The 26,190-nt window shown below is 38.5% G+C and overlaps 2 protein-coding genes across 7 annotated transcripts in view; both read right to left on the reverse strand.

The window, feature by feature from the left end:
* Nucleotides 1-24,997, reverse strand: part of ZBTB20 (zinc finger and BTB domain containing 20) — an 869,429-nt gene extending 844,432 nt beyond the window's left edge. For 4 of the 6 annotated variants that reach the window (XM_055568256.1, XM_055568236.1, XM_055568251.1 and 1 more), the window contains exon 1: nucleotides 24,862-24,997. The gene's annotated coding sequence lies outside the window, so the exon portion shown is untranslated. The remainder of the gene's footprint in view (nucleotides 1-24,861) is intronic. The other 2 variants (XM_055568247.1, XM_055568255.1) reach the window with 2 other exon arrangements.
* Nucleotides 24,998-25,478: 481 nt separating this feature from the next.
* The window catches only part of LOC129643544 (actin nucleation-promoting factor WASL-like), a 52,835-nt gene continuing 52,123 nt past the window's right edge, over nucleotides 25,479-26,190 (reverse strand). Inside the window, exon 2 of the mRNA XM_055568265.1 lies at nucleotides 25,479-25,969. Within this exon, the coding sequence (XP_055424240.1) occupies nucleotides 25,479-25,969 (491 nt within the window). The remainder of the gene's footprint in view (nucleotides 25,970-26,190) is intronic.

The following is a 26,190-nucleotide window of genomic DNA, read 5'->3' on the forward strand; positions in this document are numbered from 1 at the left end:
AGAAGGTACCAACCAGAGAAAATAAACACTGAACAAAGTGAAACACATCACCTAACTCTTACCAAGGGATATCAGCTATGTTATCAGCCCTGACATGGAATGATCTATGCAATTTGATTTGATATCAAAGTATAAGTCATAATGTCTATCTGGCCTAAAATGCTAGACAATTATCTAAAGATTTTTTACAACATGTAGAAAATTCTAGTAGCATGTGACACAAAATTAAATAAACTACAAATGTAAAAAAACACAAAAAACAAAAAACGCTTGGTGCCAATACTCAGAAATATAAAGTCATCACCACCAAAATTAGTCGTAATACCTTTAAACATTTTAATTTCTTCATACATGTATAGCCAAATATACTTAATTTTATTAAAAAGCATAAGTGGGATTTTTAACATGCTGCATGCTAAGTTGCTTGAGTTGTGTCTGACTCTTTGTGACCCTATGGACTATAGCCCACCAGGCTTCTCTGTTTAAGCAATTTTCCAGGCAAGAATACTGGAGTGGGTTGCCTTGCCCTCCTCCAGGGGATCTTCCCGACCCAGGGATAGGACCCATGTCTCCTATGTGTCCTGCATTGGCAGGCAGGTTCTTTACCACTAGCACCATTTGCCTATTTTGGAAATTTCATATAAACGAACTCATTTTATTTAATTTCTAAATAATAATTTTGTCACTTTATAGAAACTTCCAAAATTCTAATTACAGTAACTTATAATCAGAGGATGTGCTTGCAAAATCTCTGCTTTCTAAAATTTATAGTTTTGTCACTAAGCACAGAGATACTTAAAAATATTTAAAGAAGGCAGTGGCAAACCACTTCAGTATTCTTGCCTTGAGAACCACATGAACAGTATGAAAAGATGAACTGAAAGAGGAACTCCCCAGGTCGTAGGTGCCCACTATGCTACTGGAGATCAGTGGAGAAATAACTCCAGAAAGAATGAAGGGATGGAGCTAAAGCCAAAAAAACACACAGTTGTGGATGGGACTGGTGATAGAAGCAAAGTTCGATGCTATAAAGAGCAATATTGCATAGGAACCTGGAATGTTAGGCTGATGAATCAAGGCAAATTGGAAGTGGTCAAACAGGAGATAAGCAGAGTGCACATCAACATTCTAGGAATCAGCAAACTAAGATGGACTGGAAAGAGTGAATTTAACTCAGATGACCATTATATCTACTACTACGGGCAGGAATCCCTTAGAAAAAATGGAGTAGCCATCAGAATCAATAAAAGAGTCCGAAATGCAGTACTTGGATGCAATCTCAAAAACAACAAAATAACCTCTGCTCATTTCCAAAGCAAACCATTCAATATCACCGTAATCCAAGCCTATGCCCCAACCAGTAACGCTGAAGAAGCTGAAGTTGAATAGTTCTATGAAGACCTACAAGACCTTCTAGAACTTACACACCCAAAAGATGTTCTTTCCATTATAGAGGACTGGAATGTAAAAGTAGGAAGTCAAGAAACACCTGGAGTAACAGGCAAATTTGGCCTTGGAGTACAAAATGAATCAGGGCAAAGGCTAATAGAGTTTTGTCAAGAGAACACACTGGTCATAGCAAACACCCTCTTCCAACAACACAAGAGAAAACTCTACACATGGACATCACCAGATGGTCGACACCGAAATCAGATTGATTATATTCTTTGCAGCCAAAGATGGAGAAGCCCTATACAGTCAGCAAAAAACAAGACTGGGAGCTGACTGTGACTCAGACCATGAATTCTTTATTGCCAAATTCAGACTGAAATTGAAGAAAGTGAAGAAAACCACTAGACCATTCAGGTATGACCTAAATCAAATGCCTTATGACTATACAGTGGAAGTGAGAAATAGATTTAAGGGATTAGATCTGATAAACAGAGTGCTTGATGCACTATGGACAGAGGTTCGTGACACGAGAACCTCCTGTCAGGAGAGAGGAGACAGGAATCAAGATCATCCCCAAGAAAAAGAAATGCAAAAAAGCAAAATGGATGTCTGAGCAGGCTTTACAAATAGCTGTGAAAAGAAGAGAAGCAAAAAGCAAAGGACAAAAGGAAAGATATACCCATTTGAATGCAGAGTTCCAAAGAATAGCAAGGAGAGAAAAGAAAGCCTTCTTCAGTGATCGGTGCAAAGAAATAGTGGAAAACAATAGAATGGGAAAGACTAGAGATCTCTTCAAGAAAATTGGAGATACCAAGAGAATATTTTATGTAAAGATGGGCTCAATAAAGGACAGAAATGGTAGGGATCTAACAGAAGTAGAAGGTATTAAGAAGCGGTGGCAAGAATACACAGAAGAACTGTACAAAAAAATCTTCATGACCCAGATAATCACGATGGTGTGATCACTCACCTAGAGCCAGACATCAGGAATGTGAAGTCAAGTGGGCCTTACGAAGCATCACTACGAACAAAGCTAGTAGAGGTGATGAAATTCCAGTTGAGCTCTTTCAAATCCTGAAAGATGATGCTGTGAAAGTGCTGCACTCAATACGCCAACAAATTTGGAAAACTCAGCAGTGGCCACAGGACTGGAAAAGGTCAGTTTTCATTCCAATCCCAAAGAAAGGCAATGCCAAAGAATGCTTAAACTACAGCACAATTGCACTCATCTCACATGCTAGTAAAGTAATGCTTAAAATTCTCCAAGCCAGGCTTCAGCAGTACGTGAACCATAAACTTCCAGATGTTCAAGCTGGTTTTAGAAAAGGCAGAGGAACCAGAGATCAAATTGCCAACATCCGCTGGATCATGGAAAAAGCAAGAGAGTTCCAGGAAAATATCTTTTTGCTTTATTGACTATGCCAAAGCCTTAGACTGTGTGGCTCACAATAAACTGTGGAAAATTCTTCAAGAGATGGGAATACCAGACCACCTGACCTGCCTCTTGAGAAATCTGTATGCAGGTCAGGAAGCAACAGTTAGAACAGGACATGGAACAACAGACTGGTTCCAAAGAGGAAAAGGAATACATCAAGGCTGTATATTGTCACTCTGGTTATTTAACTTAAATGCAGAGTACATCATGAGAAATGCTGGGCTGGGGGAAGCACAAGCTGGAATCAGGATTTCCAGGAGAAATATCAATAACCTCAGATATGCAGATGACACCATCCTTATGGCAGAAAGTGAAGAAGAAGAACCAAAGAGCCTCTTGATGAAAGTGAAAGAGGAAAGTGAAAAAGTTGGCTTAAAGCTCAACATTCAGAAAACTAAGATCATGGCATCCGGTCCCATTGCTGCTGCTGCTGCTGCTAAGTCACATCAGTCGTGTCCGACCCTCTGCAACGCCATAGACAGCAGCCCACCAGGCTCCCCCATCCCTGGGATTCTCCAGGCAAGAACACTGGAGTGGGTTGCGATTTCCTTCTCCAATGCATGAAAGGGAAAAGTGAAAGTGAAGTCGCTCAGTCGTGTCCCACTCTTAGCGACACCATGGGCTGCAGCCTACCAGGCTCCTCCGTCCATGGGATTTTCCAGGCAAGAGTACTGGAGTGGGGTGCCACTGCCTTCTCTGCCGGTCCCATTACTTCATGGCAAATAGATGGGGAAACACTGGAAACACTGTCAGACTTTATTTTTCTGGGCTCCAAAATCACTGCAGATGGTGATTGCAGCCATGAAATTAAAAGACGCTTATTCCTTGGAAGAAAAGTTATGACCAAGCTACATAGCATATTAAAAAGCAGAGACATTACTTTGCCAACAAAGGTCCGGCTAGTCAAGGCTATGGTTTTTCCAGTGGTCATGTATGGATGTGAGAGTTGGACTGTGAAGAAAGCTGAGCGCCGAAGAATTGATGCTTTTGAACTGTGGTGGTGGAGAAGACTCTTGAGAGTCCCTTGGACTGCAAGGAGATCCAACCAGTCCATCCTAAAGGAGATCAGCAAATAGTGAGAGTTTTACTTCTTCTTTTCCAATTTGGATTCCTTTTATTTCTTTTTCTGCTCTGATTGCTGTGGCCAAAACTTCCAATACTATGTTGAATAGTAATGGTGAAAGTGGGCACCCTTGTCTTGTTCCTGACTTTAGAGGAAATGCTTTCAATTTTTCACCATTGAGGATAATGTTTGCTGTGGGTTTGTCATACATAGCTTTTATTATGTTGAGGTATGTTCCTTCTATTCCTGCTTTCTGGAGAGTTTTTATCATAAATGGATGTTCAATTTTGTCAAAGGCTTTCTCTGCATCTATTGAGATAATCATATGGTTTTTATTTTTCAATTTGTTAATGTGGTGTATTACATTGATTGATTTGTGGATATTGAAGAATCCTTGCATCCCTGGGATAAAGCCCACTTGGTCATGGTGTATGATCTTTTTAATGTGTTGTTGGATTCTGATTGCTAGAATTTTGTTAAGGATTTTTGCATCTATGTTTATCAGTGATATTGGCCTGTAGTTTTCTTTTTTTGTGGGATCTTTGTCAGGTTTTGGTATTAGGGTGGTGGTGGCCTCATAGAATGAGTTTGGAAGTTTACCTTCCTCTGCAATTTTCTGGAAGAGTTTGAGCAGGATAGGTGTTAGCTCCTCTCTAAATTTTTGGTAGAATTCAGCTGTGAAGCTGTCTGGACCTGGGCTTTTGTTTGCTGGAAGATTTTTGATTATAGTTTCAATTTCCGTGCTTGTGATGGGTCTGTTAAGATTTTCTATTTCTTCCTGGTCGAGTTTTTGAAAGTTGTACTTTTCTAAGAATTTGTCCATTTCTTCCACGTTGTCCATCTTATTGGCATATAATTGTTGATAGTAGTCTCTTATGATCCTTTGTATTTCTGTGTTGTCTGTTGTGATCTCTCCATTTTCATTTCTAATTTTATTGATTTGATTTTTCTCCCTTTGTTTCTTGATGAGTCTGGCTAATGGTTTGTCAATTTTATTTATCCTTTCAAAGAACCAGCTTTTGGCTTTGTGGATTTTTGCTATGGTCTCTTTTGTTTCTTTTGCATTTATTTCTGCTCTAATTTTTAAGATTTCTTTCCTTTTACTAACCCTGGGGTTCTTCATTTCTTCCTTTTCTAGTTGCTTTAGGTGTAGAGTTGGGTTATTTATTTGACTTTTTTCTTGTTTCTTGATATATGCCTGTATTGCTATGAACCTTCCCCTTAGGAATGCTTTTAAAGTGTCCCACAGGTTTTGGGTTGTTGTGTTTTCATTTTCATTCGTTTCTATGCAAATTTTGATTTCTTTTTTGATTTCTTCTGTGATTTGTTGGTTATTCAGCAGCGTGTTGTTCAGCCTCCATATGTTGGAATTTTTAATAGTTTTTCTCTTGTAATTGAGATCTAATCTTACTGCATTGTGGTCAGAAAAGATGCTTGGAATGATTTCTATTTTTTTGAATTTACCAAGGCTAGCTTTATGGCCCAGGATGTGATCTATCCTGGAGAAGGTTCCATGTGCGCTTGAGAAAAAGGTGAAATTCATTGTTTTGGGATGAAATGTCCTATAGATATCAATTAGGTCTAACTGGTCTATTGTATCGTTTAAAGTTTGTGTTTCCTTGTTAATTTTCTGTTTAGTTGATCTATCCATAGGTGTGAGTGGGGTATTAAAGTCTCCCACTATTATTGTGTTATTGTTAATTTCTCCTTTCATACTTGTTAGCATTTGTCTTACATATTGTGGTGCTCCCGTGTTGGGTGCATATATATTTGTAATTGTTATATCTTCTTCTTGGATTGATCCTTTGATCATTATGTAGTGACCTTCTTTGTCTCTTTTCACAGCCTTTGTTTTAAAGTCTATTTTATCTGATACGAGTATTGCTACTCCTGCTTTCTTTTGGTCCCTATTTGCATGGAAAATCTTTTTCCAGCCCTTCACTTTCAGTCTGTATGTGTCCCCTGTTTTGAGGTGGGTCTCTTGTAGACAACATATGTAGGGGTCTTGTTTTTGTATCCATTCAGCCAGTCTTTGTCTTTTGGTTGGGGCATTCAACCCATTTACGTTTAAGGTAATTACTGATAAGTATGATCCCGTTGCCATTTACTTTATTGTTTTGGGTTTGAATTTATACACCATTTTTGTGTTTCCTGCCTAGAGAAGATCCTTTAGTATTTGTTGGAGAGCTGGTTTGGTGGTGCAGAATTCTCTCAGCTTTTGCTTGTCTGAAAAGCTTTTGATTTCTCCTTCATATTTGAATGAGATCCTTGCTGGGTACAATAATCTGGGCTGTAGGTTATTTTCTTTCATCACTTTAAGTATGTCTTGCCATTCCCTCCTGGCTTGAAGAGTTTCTATTGAAAGATCAGCTGTTATCCTTATGGGAATTCCCTTGTGTGTTATTTGTTGTTTTTCCCTTGCTGCTTTTAATATTTGTTCTTTGTGTTTGATCTTTGTTAATTTGATTAATATGTGTCTTGGGGTGTTTCGCCTTGGGTTTATCCTGTTTGGGACTCTCTGGGTTTCTTGGACTTGGGTGATTGTTTCCTTCCCCATTTTAGGGAAGTTTTCAACTATTATCTCCTCAAGTATTTTCTCATGGTCTTTCTTTTTGTCTTCTTCTTCTGAGACCCCTATGATTCGAATGTTGTAGCGCTTAATATTGTCCTGGAGGTCTCTGAGATTGTCCTCATTTCTTTTAATTCGTTTTTCTTTTATCCTCTCTGATTCATTTATTTCTACCATTCTATCTTCTAATTCACTAATCCTATTTTCTGCCTCTGTTATTCTACTATTTGTTGCCTCCAGAGTGTTTTTAATTTCATTTATTGCATTATTCATTATATTTTGACTTTTTTATTTCTTCTAGGTCCTTGTTAAACCCTTCTTGCATCTTCTCAATCCTTGTCTCCAGGCTATTTATCTGTGATTCCATTTGCAGATGACATGATCCTCTACATAGAAAACCCTAAAGACTCCACCAGAAAATTACTAGAACTAATCAATGACTATAGTAAAGTTGCAGGATATAAAATCAACACACAGAAATCCCTTGCATTCCTATACACTAATAATGAGAAAACAGAAAGAGAAATTAAGAAAACAATTCCATTCACCATTGCAAGGGAAAGAATAAAATACTTAGGAATATATCTACCTAAAGAAACTAAAGACCTATATATAGAAAACTATAAAACACTGGTGAAAGAAATCAAAGAGGACACAAATAGATGGAGAAATACGCCATGTTCATGGATTGGAAGAATCAATATACTGAAAATGAGTATACTACCCAAAGCAATCTATAGATTCAATGCAATCCCTATCAAGCTATCAACGGTATTCTTCACAGAGCTAGAACAAATAATTTCACAATTTGTATGGAAATACAAAAAACCTCGAATAGCCAAAGCGATCTTGAGAAAGAAGAATGGAACTGGAGGAATCAACCTACCTGACTTCAGGCTCTACTACAAAGCCACAGTTATCAAGACAGTATGGTACTGGCACAAAGACAGAAATATAGATCAATGGAACAAAATAGAAAGCCCAGAGATAAATCCACGCACATATGGACACCTTATCTTTGACAAAGGAGGCAAGAATATACAATGGATTAAAGACAACCTGTTTAACAAGTGGTGCTGGGAAATCTGGTCAACCACTTGTAAAAGAATGAAACTAGAACACTTTCTAACACCATACACAAAAATAAACTCAAAATGGATTAAAGATCTCAACGTAAGACCAGAAACTATAAAACTCCTAGAGGAGAACATAGGCAAAACACTCTCCGACATACATCACAGCAGGATCCTCTATGACCCACCTCCCAGAATATTGCAAATAAAAGCAAAAATAAACAAATGGGACCTAATTAAACTTAAAAGCTTCTGCACATAAAAGGAAACTATTAGCAAGGTGAAAAGGCAGCCTTCAGAATGGGAGAAAATAACAGCAAATGAAGCAACTGACAAACAACTAATCTCAAAAATATACAAGCAACTCCTACAGCTAAACTCCAGAAACATAAATGACTGAATCAAAAAATGGGCCAAAGAACTAAATAGACATTTCTCCAAAGAAGACATACAGATGGCTAACAAACACATGAAAAGATGCTCATCATCATTCATTATCAGAGAAATGCAAATCAAAACCACTATGAGATACCATTTCACACCAGTCAGAATGGCTGCGATCCAAAAGTCTACAAGCAATAAATGCTGGAGAGGATGTGGAGAATAAGGAACCCTCTTACACTGTTGGTGGGAATGCAAACTAGTACAGCCACTATGGAGAACAGTGTGGAGATTCCTTAAAAAACTGAAAATAGAACTGCCTTATGATCCAGCAATCTCACTGCTGGGCATACACACTGAGGAAACCAGAAGGGAAAGAGACACGTGTACCCCAATGTTCATCGCAGCACTGTTTATAATAGCCAGGACATGGAAGCAACCTAGATGTCCATCAGCAGATGAATGGATAAGAAAGCTGTGGTACATATACACAATGGAGTACTACTCAGCCATTAAAAAGAACACATTTGAATCAGTTCTAATGAGGTGGATGAAACTGGAGCCTATTATACAGAGTGAAGTAAGCCAGAAAGAAAAACACCAATACAGTATACTAACGCATATATATGGATTTTAGAAAGATGGTAACAATAATCCTGTGTACGAGACAGCAAAAGAGACACTGATGTATAGAACAGTCTTATGGACTCGGTTGGAGAGGGAGAGGGTGGGAAGATTTGGGAGAATGGCATTGAAACACGTGTAATATCATGTATGAAACGAGCTGCCAGTCCAGGTTCAATGCACGATACTGGATGCTTGGGGCTGGTGCACTGGGATGACCCAGAGGGATGGTGTGGGGAGGGAGGAGGGAGGAGGGTTCAGGATGGGGAGCACATGTATACCTGTGGCGGATTCGTTTTGATGTCTGGCAAAACTAATACAGTGTTTCAGGTTTAAAAATTAAATTAAATTAAAAAAAAAAAAAAAAAAAAAAGGAGATCAGTCCTGAGTGTTCATTGGAAGGACTGATGCTGAAGCTGAAACGCCAATACTTTGGCCACCTGATGCGAAGAGCTGACTCACTGGAAAAGACCCTGATGCTGGGAAAGATTGAGGGCAGGAGGAGAAGGGAAGGATAGAGGATGAGATGGTTGGATGACATCACCGACTCAAAGGACATGGGTTTGGGTGCACTCCAGGAGTTGGTGATGGACAGGGAGGGCTGGCGTGCTGCGGTTCATGGGGTCGCAAAGAGTCGGTCACAACTGAGCCACTGAACTGAACTGAAAGAATATCATATTCTATAAATATATTGTTTTGGAGTTATATTATTCAATTTCTCTTAATTGTTGTTCACAGATATTTAACAGAGCTGGCTAGATCTTTCCAATAGTTTTTACTGTACATATTTGTCTACTATAAATAAACATGCTCTATACATATTTATGTTGCTTTTTTCTTCATGAACTGTGCCTTTTATCCTTATAGTGCCCCTTTTGATAACAATGCTGTCAACTTACATTTTCCTATTTTCTTTTTGTTTGAATTTGTGATATTTTTTATGTTCACCACTTTACAAACAACATTTCTTTATAATTTTGACATAGGTATTCTTGTAATAAAATCTGAGTGGCTTTTTTTTTAAATTTAATCTAACATCTTTTTTAATGGAAGAATTTAGTCCATTACAGTAAATATAACAATGTGCTTAATATTGTATCTTCCAATTATATTTATTTCTTATCCTACATTGTTGTTCTCTTAGTTCCCTTTTCTGGATTTTTTTTTTGCTTAAACAAATGGCTCTGCATTTTTTTCCTTGCTGCTAGGAAAGTTCTAAAGGATGTTCTATCATGCTAATCTTCCCTTTCTCTACTTAAGTAAGAGGTTCTATTCCCCAACTCTTTCTCCTAAATAAATAACATGTTCAGGATATCCTCACTTTTCTTCCTCTTCATTTCCTTTCTTCTTATCTCCTACCACTCATTTTCACCCTCTTTTTACATTTCTCTTGTTTACTCCCTCTATCAATTAAGTTTTGATCAGTTTAGCACATTAAAACTTTTCTTTATATAAATATGATGCTTATTTCAAAAGCCTGAAATTGTCTATTTCATTACTATTATCTAGTAATTCCCAAGAAGGGTAACCATCAAACAATTGCAATCATTTCCCTTGCTAGTAAGGTCATGCTTAAAACCTTGCAAGCTAGGCTTCAGCATTATGAAAACCAAGAACTTCCTGAAGTTCAACCTAGGTTTAGAAAAGGCAGAGGAAACAGAGATCAAATTGCCAAACAGATCAAATTCGCTAGCATATTCGATCATAGAGAAAGGAAAGGAATTTCTGAAAAACATCTACCTGTTTCATCAACTACACTAAAGCCTTTGACTGTGTGGATAACAAACTGTGGAAAGCTCTTAAAGAGATGGGGATACCAGACCATCTTACTTATCTTCTGAGAATCTAATGTGGGTCAAGAAGCAACAGTTAGAACCTTTTATGAACAACTGTTTGGTTCAGAATTGAGATGTATGACAGGGCTGTCTGTTGCCACCCTGTTTATTTAAACTATACGCTGAGCACATTATGAGAAATGCTGGGCTGGATGAATTACAAGCTGGAATCAAGATAGGCGGGAGAAACATCAACAAGCTCAGAAGTGCAGATGATACCACTCTAATGGCAGAAAGCAAAGAGGAACTAAAGAGCCTCTTGATGAGGGTGAAGGAGGAGAGAGAAAAAGCTGGCCTAAATTACTAAAAAAACTAAGATTATGGTATCCAGCCCCATTACTTCATGGCAAATAAAAGGGGAAAGGTGGAAGTAGTGACAGATTTTCTCTTCTTGGGCTCTAAAATCACTGCAGATGGTGACTGCAGCCATGAAATCAGAAGACAATTGCTTCTTGGCAGGAAAAGTACGACAAACCTAGACAATGTGTTGAAAAGCAGAGACATTACTCTGCCAACAAAGGTCCGTATAGTCAAGGCTATGGTCTTCCCAGTGGTCACGTATGGTTGTGAGAGCTGCATCGTAAAGGCAGAATGCCAAAGAACTGATGTCTTTGAACTGTGGTGCTGGAGAAGGCTCCTGAAAGTCCGCTGGAGAACAAGGCAATCAAACCAGTCAATCTTAAGGGAGATCAACCCTGAATATTCACTGGAAGGACTGATGCTGAAGCTCAGTATTTTGGTCACCTGATACAACTGCCAACTCACTGGAGAAGTCCCTGATGCTGGGAAACATTGAGGGAGAAGAGGGCATCAGCAGATGAGATGGCTAGATGGTATCACTGATGCAATGGACATGAACTTGGGCAAACTTTGGGAGATGGTGAGGGACAAGAAGGCCTGGCGTGCTGCAGTCCATGGGATTGTGGAGTCAGACACAACTGGGAGACTGAGCAACAACAAGCCATCTATCTTTATCTCTTAAATGAAATTATTCACACAACACACACTCACACAATTATAAATAAATGTTCATTATTCACCACTATTTCTTTTGCTTTTCATCTGGAAATCTATGCCCTGGTTCATTTGTTGTTTGCTTATAATTTATTCTCAGGTCTTGCATAAGGAATAATAATTCTGTGTTCTGAGTTTTTAGTTTTCCCTAAATGCATTTCTTTCACCTTGACTAGCAAATGACAACTTTCTGGGCACTGAAATTCTTGGCATGTAGTTTTTCTTTTTGCAGTCCATTAATGTCATTCCACTATCTTCTTGCTTCCTGTGTTAGAGATACAAAGTTCTATGATACTTTAATATTTTACCCCTGTATAGGAGAAACTTGTTCTTTCTACTTGGGAATTTATGTTTCAATTTATTTTGAGAGTTCAGAACCTTTATCAGGACATGCTAAGTGTGCCTTGTCTTTCAATCAAGACCATAAATCAATAAACCCTTTCAATTCACAGACTCTGATATTTCTTAAACACAAAGAAATTTTCTTCTATTATTTAATTATACCTCTCCTCTATCTGTTCTTATTTCTCCCTCTGTAATTCCTATTATTTGCATTTTGATTTCTAAACTATCCTCCAAGACTCATCCTTGGAGTCTCATCAAGATTTTCTTCATGTTTTATTTCTGTGCTATGTACTTTGATACCTCATACTTGGTCTTTCAGTTCACTGATTCACACTTCAACAGTGATCACGTTCTCTTCTGATTTTTCCACCAAGTAGCTCAACTGAGATATGTTTGTCTTAGTATCTGAAATTCTTCTTTGATCTGTATTTGTATTTCCTTAAGTGCTCTTGCTATATTTCAAAATTCAGGTTTCATTTATTTTTGCCAACATTACTAGTTGCTTAGAGTATGTACTCCTAATTTTCCTGCCTGATCTTCCTCTCTCCCTTACTATTAGGTCCTTAGCCAGGACATGGAAGCAACCTAGATGTCCATCAGCAGATGAATGGATAAGAAAGCTGTGGTACATATACACAATGGAACATTACTCAGCCATTAAAAAGAATACATTTGAATCAGTTCTAATGAGGTGGACGAAACTGAAGCCTATTATACAGAGTGAAGTAAGCCAGAAAGAAAAACACCAATACAGTATACTAACGCATATATAAGGAATTTAGAAAGATGGTAACAATAACCCTGTGTATGAGACAGCAAAAGAGACACTGATGTACAGATCAGTCTTATGGACTCTGTGGGAGAGGGAAAGGGTGGGAAGATTTGGGAGAATGGCATTGAAACATGTATAATATCATGTATGAAACGAGTCACCAGTCCAGGTTCAATGCACGATACTGGATGCTTGGGGCTGGTGCACTGGGACGACCCAGAGGGATGGTATGGGGAGGGAGGAGGGAGGAGGGTTCAGGATGGGGAACACATGTATACCTGTGGCGGATTCATTTCGATATTTGGCAAAACTAATACAATATTGTAAAGTTTAAAAATAAAATAAAAAGGATTATTTTTTATTGATATCTCACTGGAGCTCTGATTTTGTTGTTGGAGTATCCTAAATGGCAAAAGTGTTAACACTTGGAGAAAAGAAATGTAGACAGTCTACCAATTCCCTGCCAGGTCATGAGGAGGTAGATCACTGTTGCCTTATTTCTGAATTTTCTTTCAGCCTCAGGGACAGAGAAAACTCAGCCAGTGCACTCAGCTACTTTGACTTTTTAGATAGCTGGAGAGACTTGGATATATAAAACAGGCAAAAATTAACCTTTTCTCATTGTGGTTCACAGGCCTCTGAAGCCCAAACTCTTGGTTACAGTGTCTACTGTTTTCTGATCTTTATCCCTGAACTCCAGTACTGTTCTCTAGTTGCTTGCCCAGCTGAAGGAAAAAAACCTTCAAAGCAGTTTTTCTCTGTCCCAGGTGTCATGGCAATTGTTCACAGATCTCAGCAGCGATTTGATACCAAAAGTCAGGAACTGGCAGTGAAGGAGAAAATTGCCATACCTAGGTCAAGTTGTTCTCTGAATCCTTAATTTTAAAAATATTGGTGGCAGGGGGTGGGGGGCACATATGAATCTGGAGTTATCTGGGACTTTGTTATAATTATTCCCAAGAATCAATACTTCTCTCACAAAGTACACTCTTGAATATATAAAAATGGCAATAAACTCTCTTTATGTTCTTAGGTACAAATTCAAAAAAAAAAAAAAAAACACTACAGCTATTAATCATTTGAAGTACACTTTAATGAAATCCCAGTTTTAATTATTCTAGGACATAATTATCTTTTGTTTTGGAAACAACAAATCAATGTGCTGCTGTTTCAGTTAGTAGAAAGACAAACTACAACTTCGTCCAGTCATGTTAAGTCTCCTACTGTCCAACTAGCAAGTCTTATAAACAAGAAAAAGCAGGTCAGTTGTTATATAGGAATTAAACATCCATCCTACACAATGGCTTATATGACACTACCCTCCATATTGTTCATAGCCCAATTACCTTTTTTGCTTTCTAGGAGAGCTAAGGATATAACATCAAGAACATTAAAGTGTTTCACTGGACTAGACTTCTAAACATAAGGTAAAATAATCTAAAGCTCTGTTCTATAAGTGTGTGAAATTTTATGAACTTATGTTTTTTTAAGAATTGGGAAGCTCATATAAAATGCTAAAAATCTCATTACAGTCTATTAAGTGTAAAAAAATACTCTGGACTGTTTGTTCTACTATCCAGATAGGAATCATATAGGATATGAAATTTGGATTTCATCCTTGAATCACTAGGTAATGTAATTCTGTGTACTCTATTCAATACAATATCCTGAATTGATTGTAGTAGATTTGCTTTACCATTGATGGGCCATATCTGATATATTTCTTTTCTGAATCACGGTAAATACAATTTTTTATTGGAACTTCTGCCATGACAGAATTTCATTAAGTATCTAAAAGGATAGAAAAGCATGTGCATGTGTAAAAATATTTGGGTCTTAGAAAAGTACAGAGAAAGCCTATATTAGGTAATAACAACTGGAACAATGCTAAATTTGAACCAGTCAACAGAAAATAAGGAATGATAGCCTGGTAAGCAAGGATCAAGGTAATCTTTCAGGAAAGTTACGAAAGAGTCTAATCAACATTGAATCCTCCAATGTGCCAGGGACTGTGCTAAGCACGAAGGCTTCACAGATTAATAAAATATGGTACTGCCCTTAAGGATCTGCAGTTCAGTGTAGTATAAATGTGAATGCTATCTTTCCAGGTGATGAATGTCAAAGAATGGATGCATCCAATTCTGTATAATAAAATTGATCATTACACAAATAATAGAAACAGGTATACACGACATGAAATTACAGAAAAAGAACAATCATTTATTTGGGGGTTTTATAAACTCTGGCAATTCACTTTGTAACAACTGCTGAAATACCTGAATCAGAAAGGTCTGGAATCCTGTTCATTTTTCAGCTCAAATCACGCCTTCATCATAATATTGCCTTGTTCTCAAACCTTTGCTAGAAGAAAGATTACTGAGAGGCTGAATTTTCAAAGGTATTTCTCTAAGGGTCAGATAATATAAAGGGAAAGTAAGATGCAAACAACATAGTTGTTGAAAAGACCAGGTACTACAGGATGTCAAAAGAACAAGAACAAAAGAGTACCAATGACAAACTTGAATGATAAACTTGAAGGGGAAAGATGTCACACATAAACTGAATGTTGATTATCTTTCTAACTTCACAGTATATTGTATTAGAAACATACAAATGCATATTGTAGTATATTTCTTAATGCATCAGAAATGAGTCTGAAGAAAATATCAGAGATATTGTCATAAGGAAAACTAAAGACACATATGTGATAGTGTAGCTCTTCCATTATTCATTGAGTCTGCCCCACCATCTATATGTAATATAGCTCAACAATGAATATTACCTCTTAAAAACTTTTGAAGTCTCCAGTGCCTTGTAGAATAAGGGTGAGTATGCATTCAGGTATACCTATCTGTATTTGGTTTGATGTCATTAAAATTATTTTAAATTAAAAAACATCACTGTAAAAGTTTATATAATTCCCTTTTCACTAACTCATGGGCAATCATAAATATAATCCAAACTCATGTATATTAACTTTGCCTGCACTGATCATTTGAACCTATTATTCCAATAGAAATGCAGTCATCCTATCAAATAAAATTAAACCTTTCTTTTGGTATAGCAACTTGGTATAGCAACAAATGAAGGAAAAGTTACTGTTACTTAGAGGAGTCTAGACTCTATTCCACCTTAAGTCTGCTAGAGGCAGGCTCCATGAATATGGGAAGAGGAGACATCATAAGCTAAATTACAAAATGAAATGAAGTAAAATTAGGCTATAATTTAATTTGTTTTACTCATCAAATCCTCAGCAAAGCTAACAGGTGTTTTCTTATATTTAAAAACTGGACAGCAGACAAAAACTTGTACTATAAATGCCCTTCAGAAATAGTGATTTCAGAATTGAGGGGCACATGGTAGGTACTCAATAAATGACAGCTATTCTCAGATTTACCCTATAGGCTTTTGTGCTAAATTGCATTTCTTGGTACTGCATCTAAATTTACTGGCTAATTTTAAGTTAGTATTGATGATCATGCTTTTTGTGCCAAAACCATAGCAGCCTTTGTATCCCAAACTCTAGGTGGCCCCTATTTAAGCCAGTTGTTGGTTCTGAAACAAATATAGGGGTTCAAACAACAAAAACTTTGGTGCCTTCCAAAGTCAGTAGGATTGACCAAAGTTTTCAATATGTTTCTATTTTGTGTCACCCTTATTTTTCTGTATGATCCCAGTTCTTGGTTCCTCAACCTGATCGATTGAGGTCTCCTTTTTGACCTCTGCCTTCCCAGTACTCCCAGTGTCTAATGCTTCCTTTGACTTGCTCCTACTCATTTTTTTCCATCTGCTTTTATATGTTACCCAGCTCCAATGCTGCATCCGAACAAATCAGGCAGCAGCCACCAGGTCCATCCACTGTTAAAACCTTCAGACAAACTCCCTCTCAGGATCTGTACTTCTAGACTGAAAAGTTAATTTAAAAACAAACTTTAGCACAGCAAACATTCCTCCAACTTACAGCTCTTTCACATTGTGCCCTTCTCTGGAACCTTCTCCAAATCCACTATGTCTTTCTTGAAATAAAATTACCAGTACTAATCAGGGCGGGTATTCAGTGAAAATGGTCCCATAAAGGGCATGATGAGGAGTGATTAAGACCTTAGATTTTCTGGAGTTGGACTTGAGTTTGCATTTCCACCTGTTATATTCTGTGACTTTTAAGAAGTTACTTAACCTTCCTGAGCTTTAGTTTATCTTTAAAAATGACATAATAACAGTGTCTCTCTCAAAATATGCAGATATAACCAATGTCTGGTACCGAGTAAGTGCTCATAAATGTTGGCTATTGTAGTTGTTATTGTTATCATTGTTTAGTACAAGAACAGAATGTGTTTTGTTTTCTTCTCACTATGCTTACAATCAATAAGCTTGCTAGTACTTTTGGTACCAATGTCATTAGGAAAGGGTCTACATTAATTCCTCAGTACATGGGCTGGGTTTCAGTTAACTTCTATTATAAGCCTCCTTTCTAAATATCTCTCATTTTCCCCCTTATTTGCATGCATTGAAGTATTCATAGCACCTTTTCTGCACTATGGTTGATTTAAATTTTTTCATTTCTCCCAAATAGCTTCGGTGTTCATTTGCTTCAGTTGTATCCAACTCTTTGCAACCCTATGTAGCCCGCCAGGCTCCTATTTGTCCAGGGGATTCTCCAGGCAGGAATACTAGAGTGGGTTGCCATGCACTCCTCCAAGAGATCTTCCCAACCCAAGATTGAACCCGCATCTCCTGTGTCTCCTGCACTGTAGGTGGATTCTTTACTGCTAAGCTACCGGGGAAGCCCCCCAAAATGGCTTAGCATTGCCTAATACATTGTTGAGTTTATTGTATATTCTATTAGGTAATTTATAAAATGTTAAGAGCAGTACCAAGAATATCAACAGTTATGGATAGGTGTATGAGAGGGAGACGAACCAAGAATTATATAGCTTTCTCCAGATAGCTGCTTCCATTTGTGAACAGGCAAAGGGTTTGATGGTTTTGAGCCTCTCATTAACACTCAGACTAGCCAAAGGAGTATGAGTCAATCAAAAAGAAACCGAGAATGAAATTCTAAATGAAAACTTTAAGGTCATCATTAAACAAATACCTACAAGTAGGTACACAAAAATTGTGTGCAATTTGTTTCTGTATATGACAGCACAATAGTTGCAAAGGCTTTTCTAACACAAGTTCTTCCCACTATTCTTCATCAAAATCGAGTCAACTTCCTTAGTCTATCTTACTGTCCTTCCTGTGTAAATCTATCCCTGGGTGGGTACAATGTAGAATCAAAGATCAAATGCAGCAGTTAAGAATTACCAGTTTTATAAGGTCGATATGGAGATGGCCCCTCATTACTCAGTTTATTTATGGTTTACTTTAAAATAGCACAGAAACCAAGTTAATCTTCTTTATTCAAATATATCTATCTATCCATATATTTTACAGAATTAGAAAATGACTGAGATAATTTTCTGTTATTACCTTTCTCCACTTAAACAACTTATACAGAGTGAAATGCAAAGAATCATGTTTATAAATTATATTACCAATATATCTACTTGAGTGAAGGTGAGCTGGTAAAAATTTATGTAAACTAATAGACTTATTATAGTTACCAACTATAAAAGATTATCAGTACTTAATATTGTGGCTCTTAAACTTGCACTATTATACTATATTTAAAAGCAAGTATCATTAAAATGAAACTTTTATCCACGGCTGAAAGTAAAAGGCAAAGACAAATATTTTACATATACTCTTTCCTGTGCCCCTCTGCACATCACATCTAGTCACATTACCTGAAGATAAATAAAGACTTAAGTATCAAAAAACCACACTCACAGAACAGAAAGAGACCGTGAAGATGAAGGAAGCGAAGGTAGAGATCCAAACAGATCATGTAACATGCCTAAGATCATACAACTAGTTAGCTGTAGCACTAGATCCAGAACAATCTTTCCAAACTCTACATCTGCAATTTTTGACAAAGTGCAATAAAAAGATAATTCAACATTAATATATGAGGGATTAGCCAATAAGTTAGATGTTGTCCCCTCAAGTTAAAAACTGTTGGACTTAATGACTTCTCCCTTGATTTTATATTCCTGGAAAATAAATTTAAAATAACATAAATCTGCAAAAACTGACTAGAAGTAATATCAATTACAAAGAAAATGTATACCCTTTCTTAAATCAAAACCATGTAAGAAATATTTTTAATGCCTAAAGGAAGTCGAAGTCAAAGGTTTACTGGTTGTGTGTACATGTGTAGTAGTGATGGGGTTTGTTTCATTTTGTAAATTGTTTGAGGTTACTTTTGTGATGTTAATTTGTATCCCCAAAATGGAAGTACAAAGAAAATGAATTTCTGATCATTTATAAAGCACTGTTATATATAAATAAATAAGTCTCTAGAAACAAATATCAGTAAGAAAATGGTTGCCAATAATTTCAAAACTAAAAATCTGAGTTTTAATATTGTTTGACTAATTGAAAATATTATTGTTTATTATTATTTAAAAGAAAACATTTTTTAAAAAAGGTCAAAAGTAATTGAAAAAGAGATTAAAGCAGTCTACTTGATTCTCTAAACTGTGTGTGCATTTTTCCTGAAGTGTATGTTCATGAGCTGACAGTAGAGACAGGCTGCCTGCTTTGTTTGACTATAGTTCTGTTTACCTCATACTGTCAAGAATGGATTTTGACACTCACAGTATTAATATTGCTATTTTTATTGATATAATTAGCACTGCTATAAACAATTCCTCAGCCTGGCATATCTAAGTATATCATTACAATCAGCAATATTAGGGCTTCTTCTTCTTCCATGATACCTCAGAAACAGACTGCTGGCCCAAACAACAATGGTGACTTCATAATGTGGAAGTTACGGGAAAAAAAAAAAATTGCCCTGTCAATAGAGACTACTGTTTTGTGTATGACTTCACTAAACAAACGAGTTTATATTTGTTTGAAACTAAAGTTTCTCACCAATCTGCTGTTTCAATTTCACATCTCACCATATTGCACCTAAAACATGCAATCTGGATTCCTGTTGCTGCTCTCCCCATCCCCCCCAATAGCTCAGGAATGGGTTTGAAATATGAAGCTTCAATATATAAAGCAAAAGAATTAAGACACCCAAAATTCAGAATGGGTGGGTGAAAATAAGTGTGCTTGAAGTCACTTGTATAACTGCCAATGGGTGGCCCACTTGTGAGCTTTTGATCATTACACTGAAACAAAATCAAAACATATTTTATCCTGCCTCGAGATCACATCAGCTGCAACAATAACCTTATCTAGACCTTGAATAGTTTGTTCATAAAACAAAGTGGGGTGACTGACCCAGTACATACTTAACACAGAATATGAAGGCCAAAACAAAATGACAATACAATTTAAAACAAGTCTGTGGAAATTTTAGGCTAGTATATTAAACCTTTCTTTGTCTCGCTATCACTTGACAGATGGTTAGCCTTTACACAGCCTAGTATCTCTGGCAAAGAAACGACTGTGTCTAGCCAATAACACCCCAAATTTTGACTTAAAATGCATTGTAGACATACTTGCACTTACCTTAAAAATATGAATATTAATAGAATTAGTCATTATTTTATTACTATTGAAATTTGTCAGATGTCAAGATTTTATCTTTTACTCTATGAAATACTTCTTTTTCAAACTTGCAACTATCTTATTATGTCAATCCAGGGTTAGAACAATTCTTCACTTCAGATTTTATTCATTTTATGTGCTGCTTAGTAATCATGCTTTGAAAAACTTCCTTGAGACTTCCCTGGCAGTTCAGTGGTAAAGACTCCTTGCTTCCACTGTATAGGTTCGATCCCTGGTCAGGGAACTAAGACATAAAATCCCACAGGCCATGTGTACTGTATGGCCAAAACAAAGCAAAAAAGTTTCAAAAATAAATTTTAAGCCAAAATTAACACAAAATTTACTACGTTGTTACTCAGAGCAAAATTTTGGTAGGTAACAAAGTGTGTTCAACAAAATCACCTGGGAACTTTGAATGCCTACCACAAGGCAGGACTAGAATTATTTATCTAGTACTGAAATAAACCTTTATTCAAAAACTGATCACATATAAATATATATTTACATGCACATAAACACACATTGATCAACTATCTTTACTAGAATTAGAAAAAGTTCCTAATTTTTAACATTCTATCAATCATTCTTTGCTTTCTAAAAAAGATTTCAGCTGAAACAATACGCTCTATTAGCTACACTCTCTTGTTTTTTGTCCTAAATCTTCCTTCCTATTGATAGCTTTCAGATTCTGCCAGGTCTGTATTCAAATAGCCACAGGCACTCTCAAAGTTCTCTGAAGTGTATTAACATGTACTCTTTCTGGAAGAGTTGATTACTGCTACAAATTAGCATAGAGATCTAGTGTAGGTAAAGAAATTCAAGCTCTTCACAGCAGGGGACGGAAGAACTGGAGGTAGGATTGTGTGAACTCATACTTGACTAACAAAATAAAATTCACTGTGTTAGAGAAAAATAAGAAAATCAGAACTTGTTATTTGAGAACTGTGAACTAGGTTTTGGAAAAGTTAGACACCCACTACTTGAAGTAACAAACTCACTGCTAAATCTACTCCCTTAACCAGGCACCAAGTTTCCTTCAATTAGAAACCAAGGATTTTTACACCTACAGACTAAATGATTAAAGTAATGCTAAAATCTTCTGTAATGTTCCTCTTGAATTACAAATGGGCTATTAAATCAGAGAAGTGCCAATCAAATGCTTTTGTAGTTTGAAGGAAAGGTTTAAATAACAAAGCATTTTTTTTGCAGCCCTCTCTTTCTCTCTTTAAAGTCACCTATAAATTAGTTACAACAAATTTCCATCTTCTCTTGATAAAAACCACAACTGAAAAAAAGATTTAGGCACTTGATTTTTCAGACATATTCTTAAAACAAATTAACTAAAAAAATTAAAATATTCTAGATTATGTTTTACCATAATTTGCCGACAAAAGCTCCATAGGAATTTCAGAGTAAATTCCAAGACACAGATTTTTTTTTTAATATAAAGTAATATTTTATTTATTTCAAAGGCATGCTTAAAAGTAAAACCCTATCTGTTAAAAAGATCTACTGAAATGTATGGAGAATGTTTCATGACAATAACAAAAGGTACAAATCAGCAATAAAGTACTGTAAAGTCTTCCTTTCTTATCATTGGCAGTTGATGAACACCTCCCTGATCCTTGAAATGAGAAAACAGCTAGGTTTTAAAGTTTTATACAAAAAAACCTTCTTCTAGCAATCTAAATACACAATGTGTATGTGACATTACAATGAAAACTTCACAGGGGCAGAGAATTTTTTTTTCTTGTTCACTGTTACATCCCAAGTGTCTAGAACGGTGTCCAGAACAGTTAGATGAATTTAAATATCCATTTCAGAAACAAATTATTTCAGAGAATAAGTTAGAGCCCATTAAGGTACACTTCTATATTCCAAATGTTTTGAAGAATCTCTTATCATTTATTGTAAAATATCTGGAATAAGTTGTAATTCATTTATAAATTTTAGATCCTTCTACAGGAACTTAGTTGTATCTTTTATTAATCTTCTGAAATGACCTAATTTTTTTCTGGGAATTCCAATTTGGTTGGAAAGTCTCCTGAAGACTGACTCTGTGTCTGTCTGTGGCTCAGTCGTGTCCAACTCTCTGCGACCCCACGGACTGTAGCCCACCAGGATCCTCTGTCCAAGGAATTCTCCAGGCAAGAATACTAAAGTAGGTTGTCAGTCCCTTCTACAGGGGATCTTCCTGACCCAGGGATCGCACTAGGGTCGCCTGCATTGCAGGCAGATTCTTTACCGTCTGAGCCACCAAGTAAGTCCCTGAAGACTGACTACTGAGATAAAAGTAAGTCATTTAAAATGTTCCCCCACCTTTGGACTTTATTCCTATATGGAGTAATCAAAGTTATATTAATTTGACAACAAGAGTAGCTGGATATTTGTGGACCTCAAAAACTTGCTGACCACTTCCGACACTGGCATCACATTAACTAGTAGTTCTGAACAACGCCCCTCTTCCTCCCACCATACACACACACCAAAATTATAACCCTCACATGTAAATCGTTCTTTCCTCTAGTAATCCATTTAAACTCCAAGTCTTTCAGTAGCCACTTGCTAGTAGCTAGTATACACATTAACTACATATTTTCTTGGTATAGTAGGAATTTTAAAATACTGGCACCTTAAATGAACTAAACAGGTAAGCACAAAAACTTCTTCCTAAAACTGGATAAAATTTGACAATTTTTAAACTTCTTTCTTCAGTCTGTTAAAACTGGGATCTCACCATGAAGGGGCTTATTGCTTTGGAGGTTGTAGCCAGTTAACTTGTCACCTGATCTTCATAAGCAAATGGCCTTTATTCCCCTGGTCTATGATATCTGATTTTACAAAGCCCAAAACACCCAACTGCTAAACTCACTGAGCAGCTAATTATATTTCTAGAAAACTCACTTTTTTTCCTTCTCATCTGTTTATTTGAGCACCATGTATTCTTAAGCCTTGACAGCTAAACAATGAGTAACATCAGCAGTTCTTCAAGGGCAACTTCAAAATTTCTCAAGACTACTCCCAAGAAGACACAGTGAATGGTATTACCATGTACTATATGTGCACTCGATACACTCTGATTAAGAATGACAAAGAGCAACAAGGGCATTTAAAAAAATAATGTAAATTGTTGCTGTGGTTCTTTCCTACAAACAAGGGAAATGCAGGACTTAGTCAAAATTGGACTGATCAAATTTATACGTGGGGGTGTGGTGGGGTGGAAGGGTTTATTTTAACTATTCCCAAGTGATAGCTAAGGGTGTATGGTACTGGGAGCAACAGATAGGAAAGTAAGTCATTTATTAATTTGTTGCACGCATGCACAATTATAACATTATTTAATGTGTAAAGCTGGAGAAGTTTTTTTACAAAGCAGTCATAATTCATGTTTTAAAACTTTCAATACCAACAACAGTAACTTTAGAACAGAGTTTGCTTGGAAACATTGTTCTCTGTTCATTTTCTTGGCTGAAATTTACACATGACCACAGGATAAGAAAACTCCACTTGAGCAACATTTCGGTTTTTCTAATGCTAAGAAGCAGCTGAGACAATTTTCACAAGTCTAGAACATTAACAAATTCAACATATCTTGGGCCAATGCTGATTTTGAAGACAGTACTTAACCCACCGGCTGCTTCCAAATTACTTCCTGATTCATTCAGATTTTTATTGGAGAACTGTCACCCTGCTACTGACCCCATTCAACTGGGCTGCCTTAAGAGATCAGCGGATTACCGCGCTAGGTAGGATAGCTGTACGCCATATTGTGTTTTCCGCTCATGTTTATAGTTTGTGTGCCTAGCATATGTTTGTGCAAGTGTGTTTATCAATAGAACTTTTAGAAAATCCCTGCCTCCTGCCTCTTCAGCATCCTTAAAAAGGATAACAGCTTCAAGAGGGGCGGGGCGTGGGGCGGGTGGTGGGAAAAGACCAGAATGCCACACGGATAGTAATGCATTAAACAATGTAAAACAGTGCATTTCTTTCAAACTTTCAAAAAGCTTCCAACCATTTCTCTCGGCTATTGAAAACCGTAAGCATTTTTTTTTTTCTTTTTAATGTTTCCACGGGGGCCCACAGGAGAGAAAGAAGGAAAGGAGTGTCTTCCCTTCCCAAGCCCCCTCCTCTAGAGTCGTAGCAGCGAAGCAGGCGGCGGCCGGTAGCTCGGGCGTCTGGAGGGGCGTCCAGCGACTCTGGGGCCAGGACCCCTCCCGCCCCCCAGTTCTCAGAAGACGCTCCAGAGACCGCCAGAGCCACGGCAAGCGGGGGAGGGCGAGAAGGGAGGGGGCGGAAGACAAGCGGGCGCCTCTAGTAGCTCCTGAGCCCAGGCTAGTCCCCCTCAGCTCCTCTTCTTGGAAGCGGCAACTCCAGGCGCGAGGAATAGAGAGAAGAAGGCAGAAGACTCGTTTCCAGCTGCGGGACGCCCCGCCCGCTCCTAGGACCCAGGACCCTCCCGCGGTCCCTCCCTCCGCGCGGGGTCGGGCGAGGCCGCCGCCGCAGCCCGGCGCGAGGAGGGGCGCCAAGAGAAGGGGGAGCGAGGCGGGGCGCCCGGGGGAAGGGGCGCGCGCTCTGCGGACCAACGGCCCGCGGGCTCGCCACTCTAACTCGCTCCCCCAACCCCACCCCGCGCCCCTCCTTTCCCGTCCCGCCGCCCCCAACTCCAAGCGCCTCGCAGACGCCCCGTCCCCCACGGCACGCACACACCCCTCCCGCCCGCCTCACAACAAATTAGAGTTTTTGGCGTTACCTCCTCGCGCTCTTTAATCTTCTTTCCTCAACTCCTAAACTTCCCCCCGCCCCTACTTCTTCGGCAGAAGGCCCACATTGGGCGCCTCACATCGCGAACCCTCTATCTTTTCCTACTATTGGGTTGCCCTCATGCCACTCTTCGCTTCAATGAGCCAATAAGGATGGGACGCCCCTCGTGAGGTTGCCGCCCATAAACAAAATACACTCTTCCTCCTCCCCTTCACCTGTCCCCACCCCATCTGCCTCTTTCCTCATCTCTTCCAGCTTCGATTGGACTAGGAGAAGCCCAATCCGCTATCCCAGGCACACATTGGATCATGGAAACTTCGCTCAGAGAACTGTTAACAGGTGATTGGTCAAGAGTCTTCCCACTTCCCACCCTCTGCCGCACCTTTGCCCACTCTGGAGAGGTCAGTCATATCTCGTTGTTCAGTGATCCGAGAGTTAGGAGGCAATTGGCTGAGAGAGCCCGTCAGACTGGACTGGGGTGAGTCGTGATTGGTCAACACACACACAATCAAGTTTGGTTGTCTACTCCTCCGCCCCCCTCCCTTTTTTCCACGCCCCCGCCCCCTCCCGACTGCTTTTACTTTCTACGCATTTCTATTTCCTCCTTTATTTATTTATTTGTGATAAACTTAAATGACCCGGCGACGGAGGCGGGACTCGAGGCGAGGCCGAGGATGACGAGCGACGGCCGGGGGCCAATTGCCGAGAGGGATGCCGGGTGAGGGGCAGCGGCGGTGGCCAGTGAGAGGCAGGTGTCTGGAGCGCGCTAGGCCTATGGAGCCGGGATGCCCCAGCGGAGGCGGCGGTTACCCGCTGTCTGGCGCGGCGAGCTGGCTGGGGAGCCGCAGGAGGGGAGGAGGGGGTGTCGCTGTCGCAGACAGCTGAGGCGGCTGGAGGGAAGCTGGATCCCGAGTGATGGGAGGGAAAGCGAGAGAGAAGGTCTGGGGAGGCGGCGGCGCTCGAGGCCCTGCTGAGTCCAGGCTTGGTTCCTGTGGAGTGGGGTGCAGGTTGCCAAGCCAGGAGGTCACCGGAGGCCGCTGAAGCAATGCCAGTGCTGAACGGGAAAATGTGTTCGTTCAGGAGGTTTGGAAAAAAGACTGTAAAACAGTTCGGAGTAAGCCGCCCTTAATACAAATGAGGATATTATCCTAACGGGAAAAGCAGATTATGTTTCTTATTACTAAAGACCTGAAGTACCAACGACCCAACTGGAGCCCACAAAATTCAATATCCTGAGGGCTAGAAGGAGCAAATAAAGCAACACGGAAAATTAAATGCGGTTCAGACGCTTCAACAAAACCTTCATCCTCATCCATTT

This window comes from Bubalus kerabau, chromosome 2 (genome assembly GCF_029407905.1).
Source record: "Bubalus kerabau isolate K-KA32 ecotype Philippines breed swamp buffalo chromosome 2, PCC_UOA_SB_1v2, whole genome shotgun sequence".
NCBI classification, from domain to species: Eukaryota; Metazoa; Chordata; class Mammalia; order Artiodactyla; family Bovidae; genus Bubalus; species Bubalus kerabau.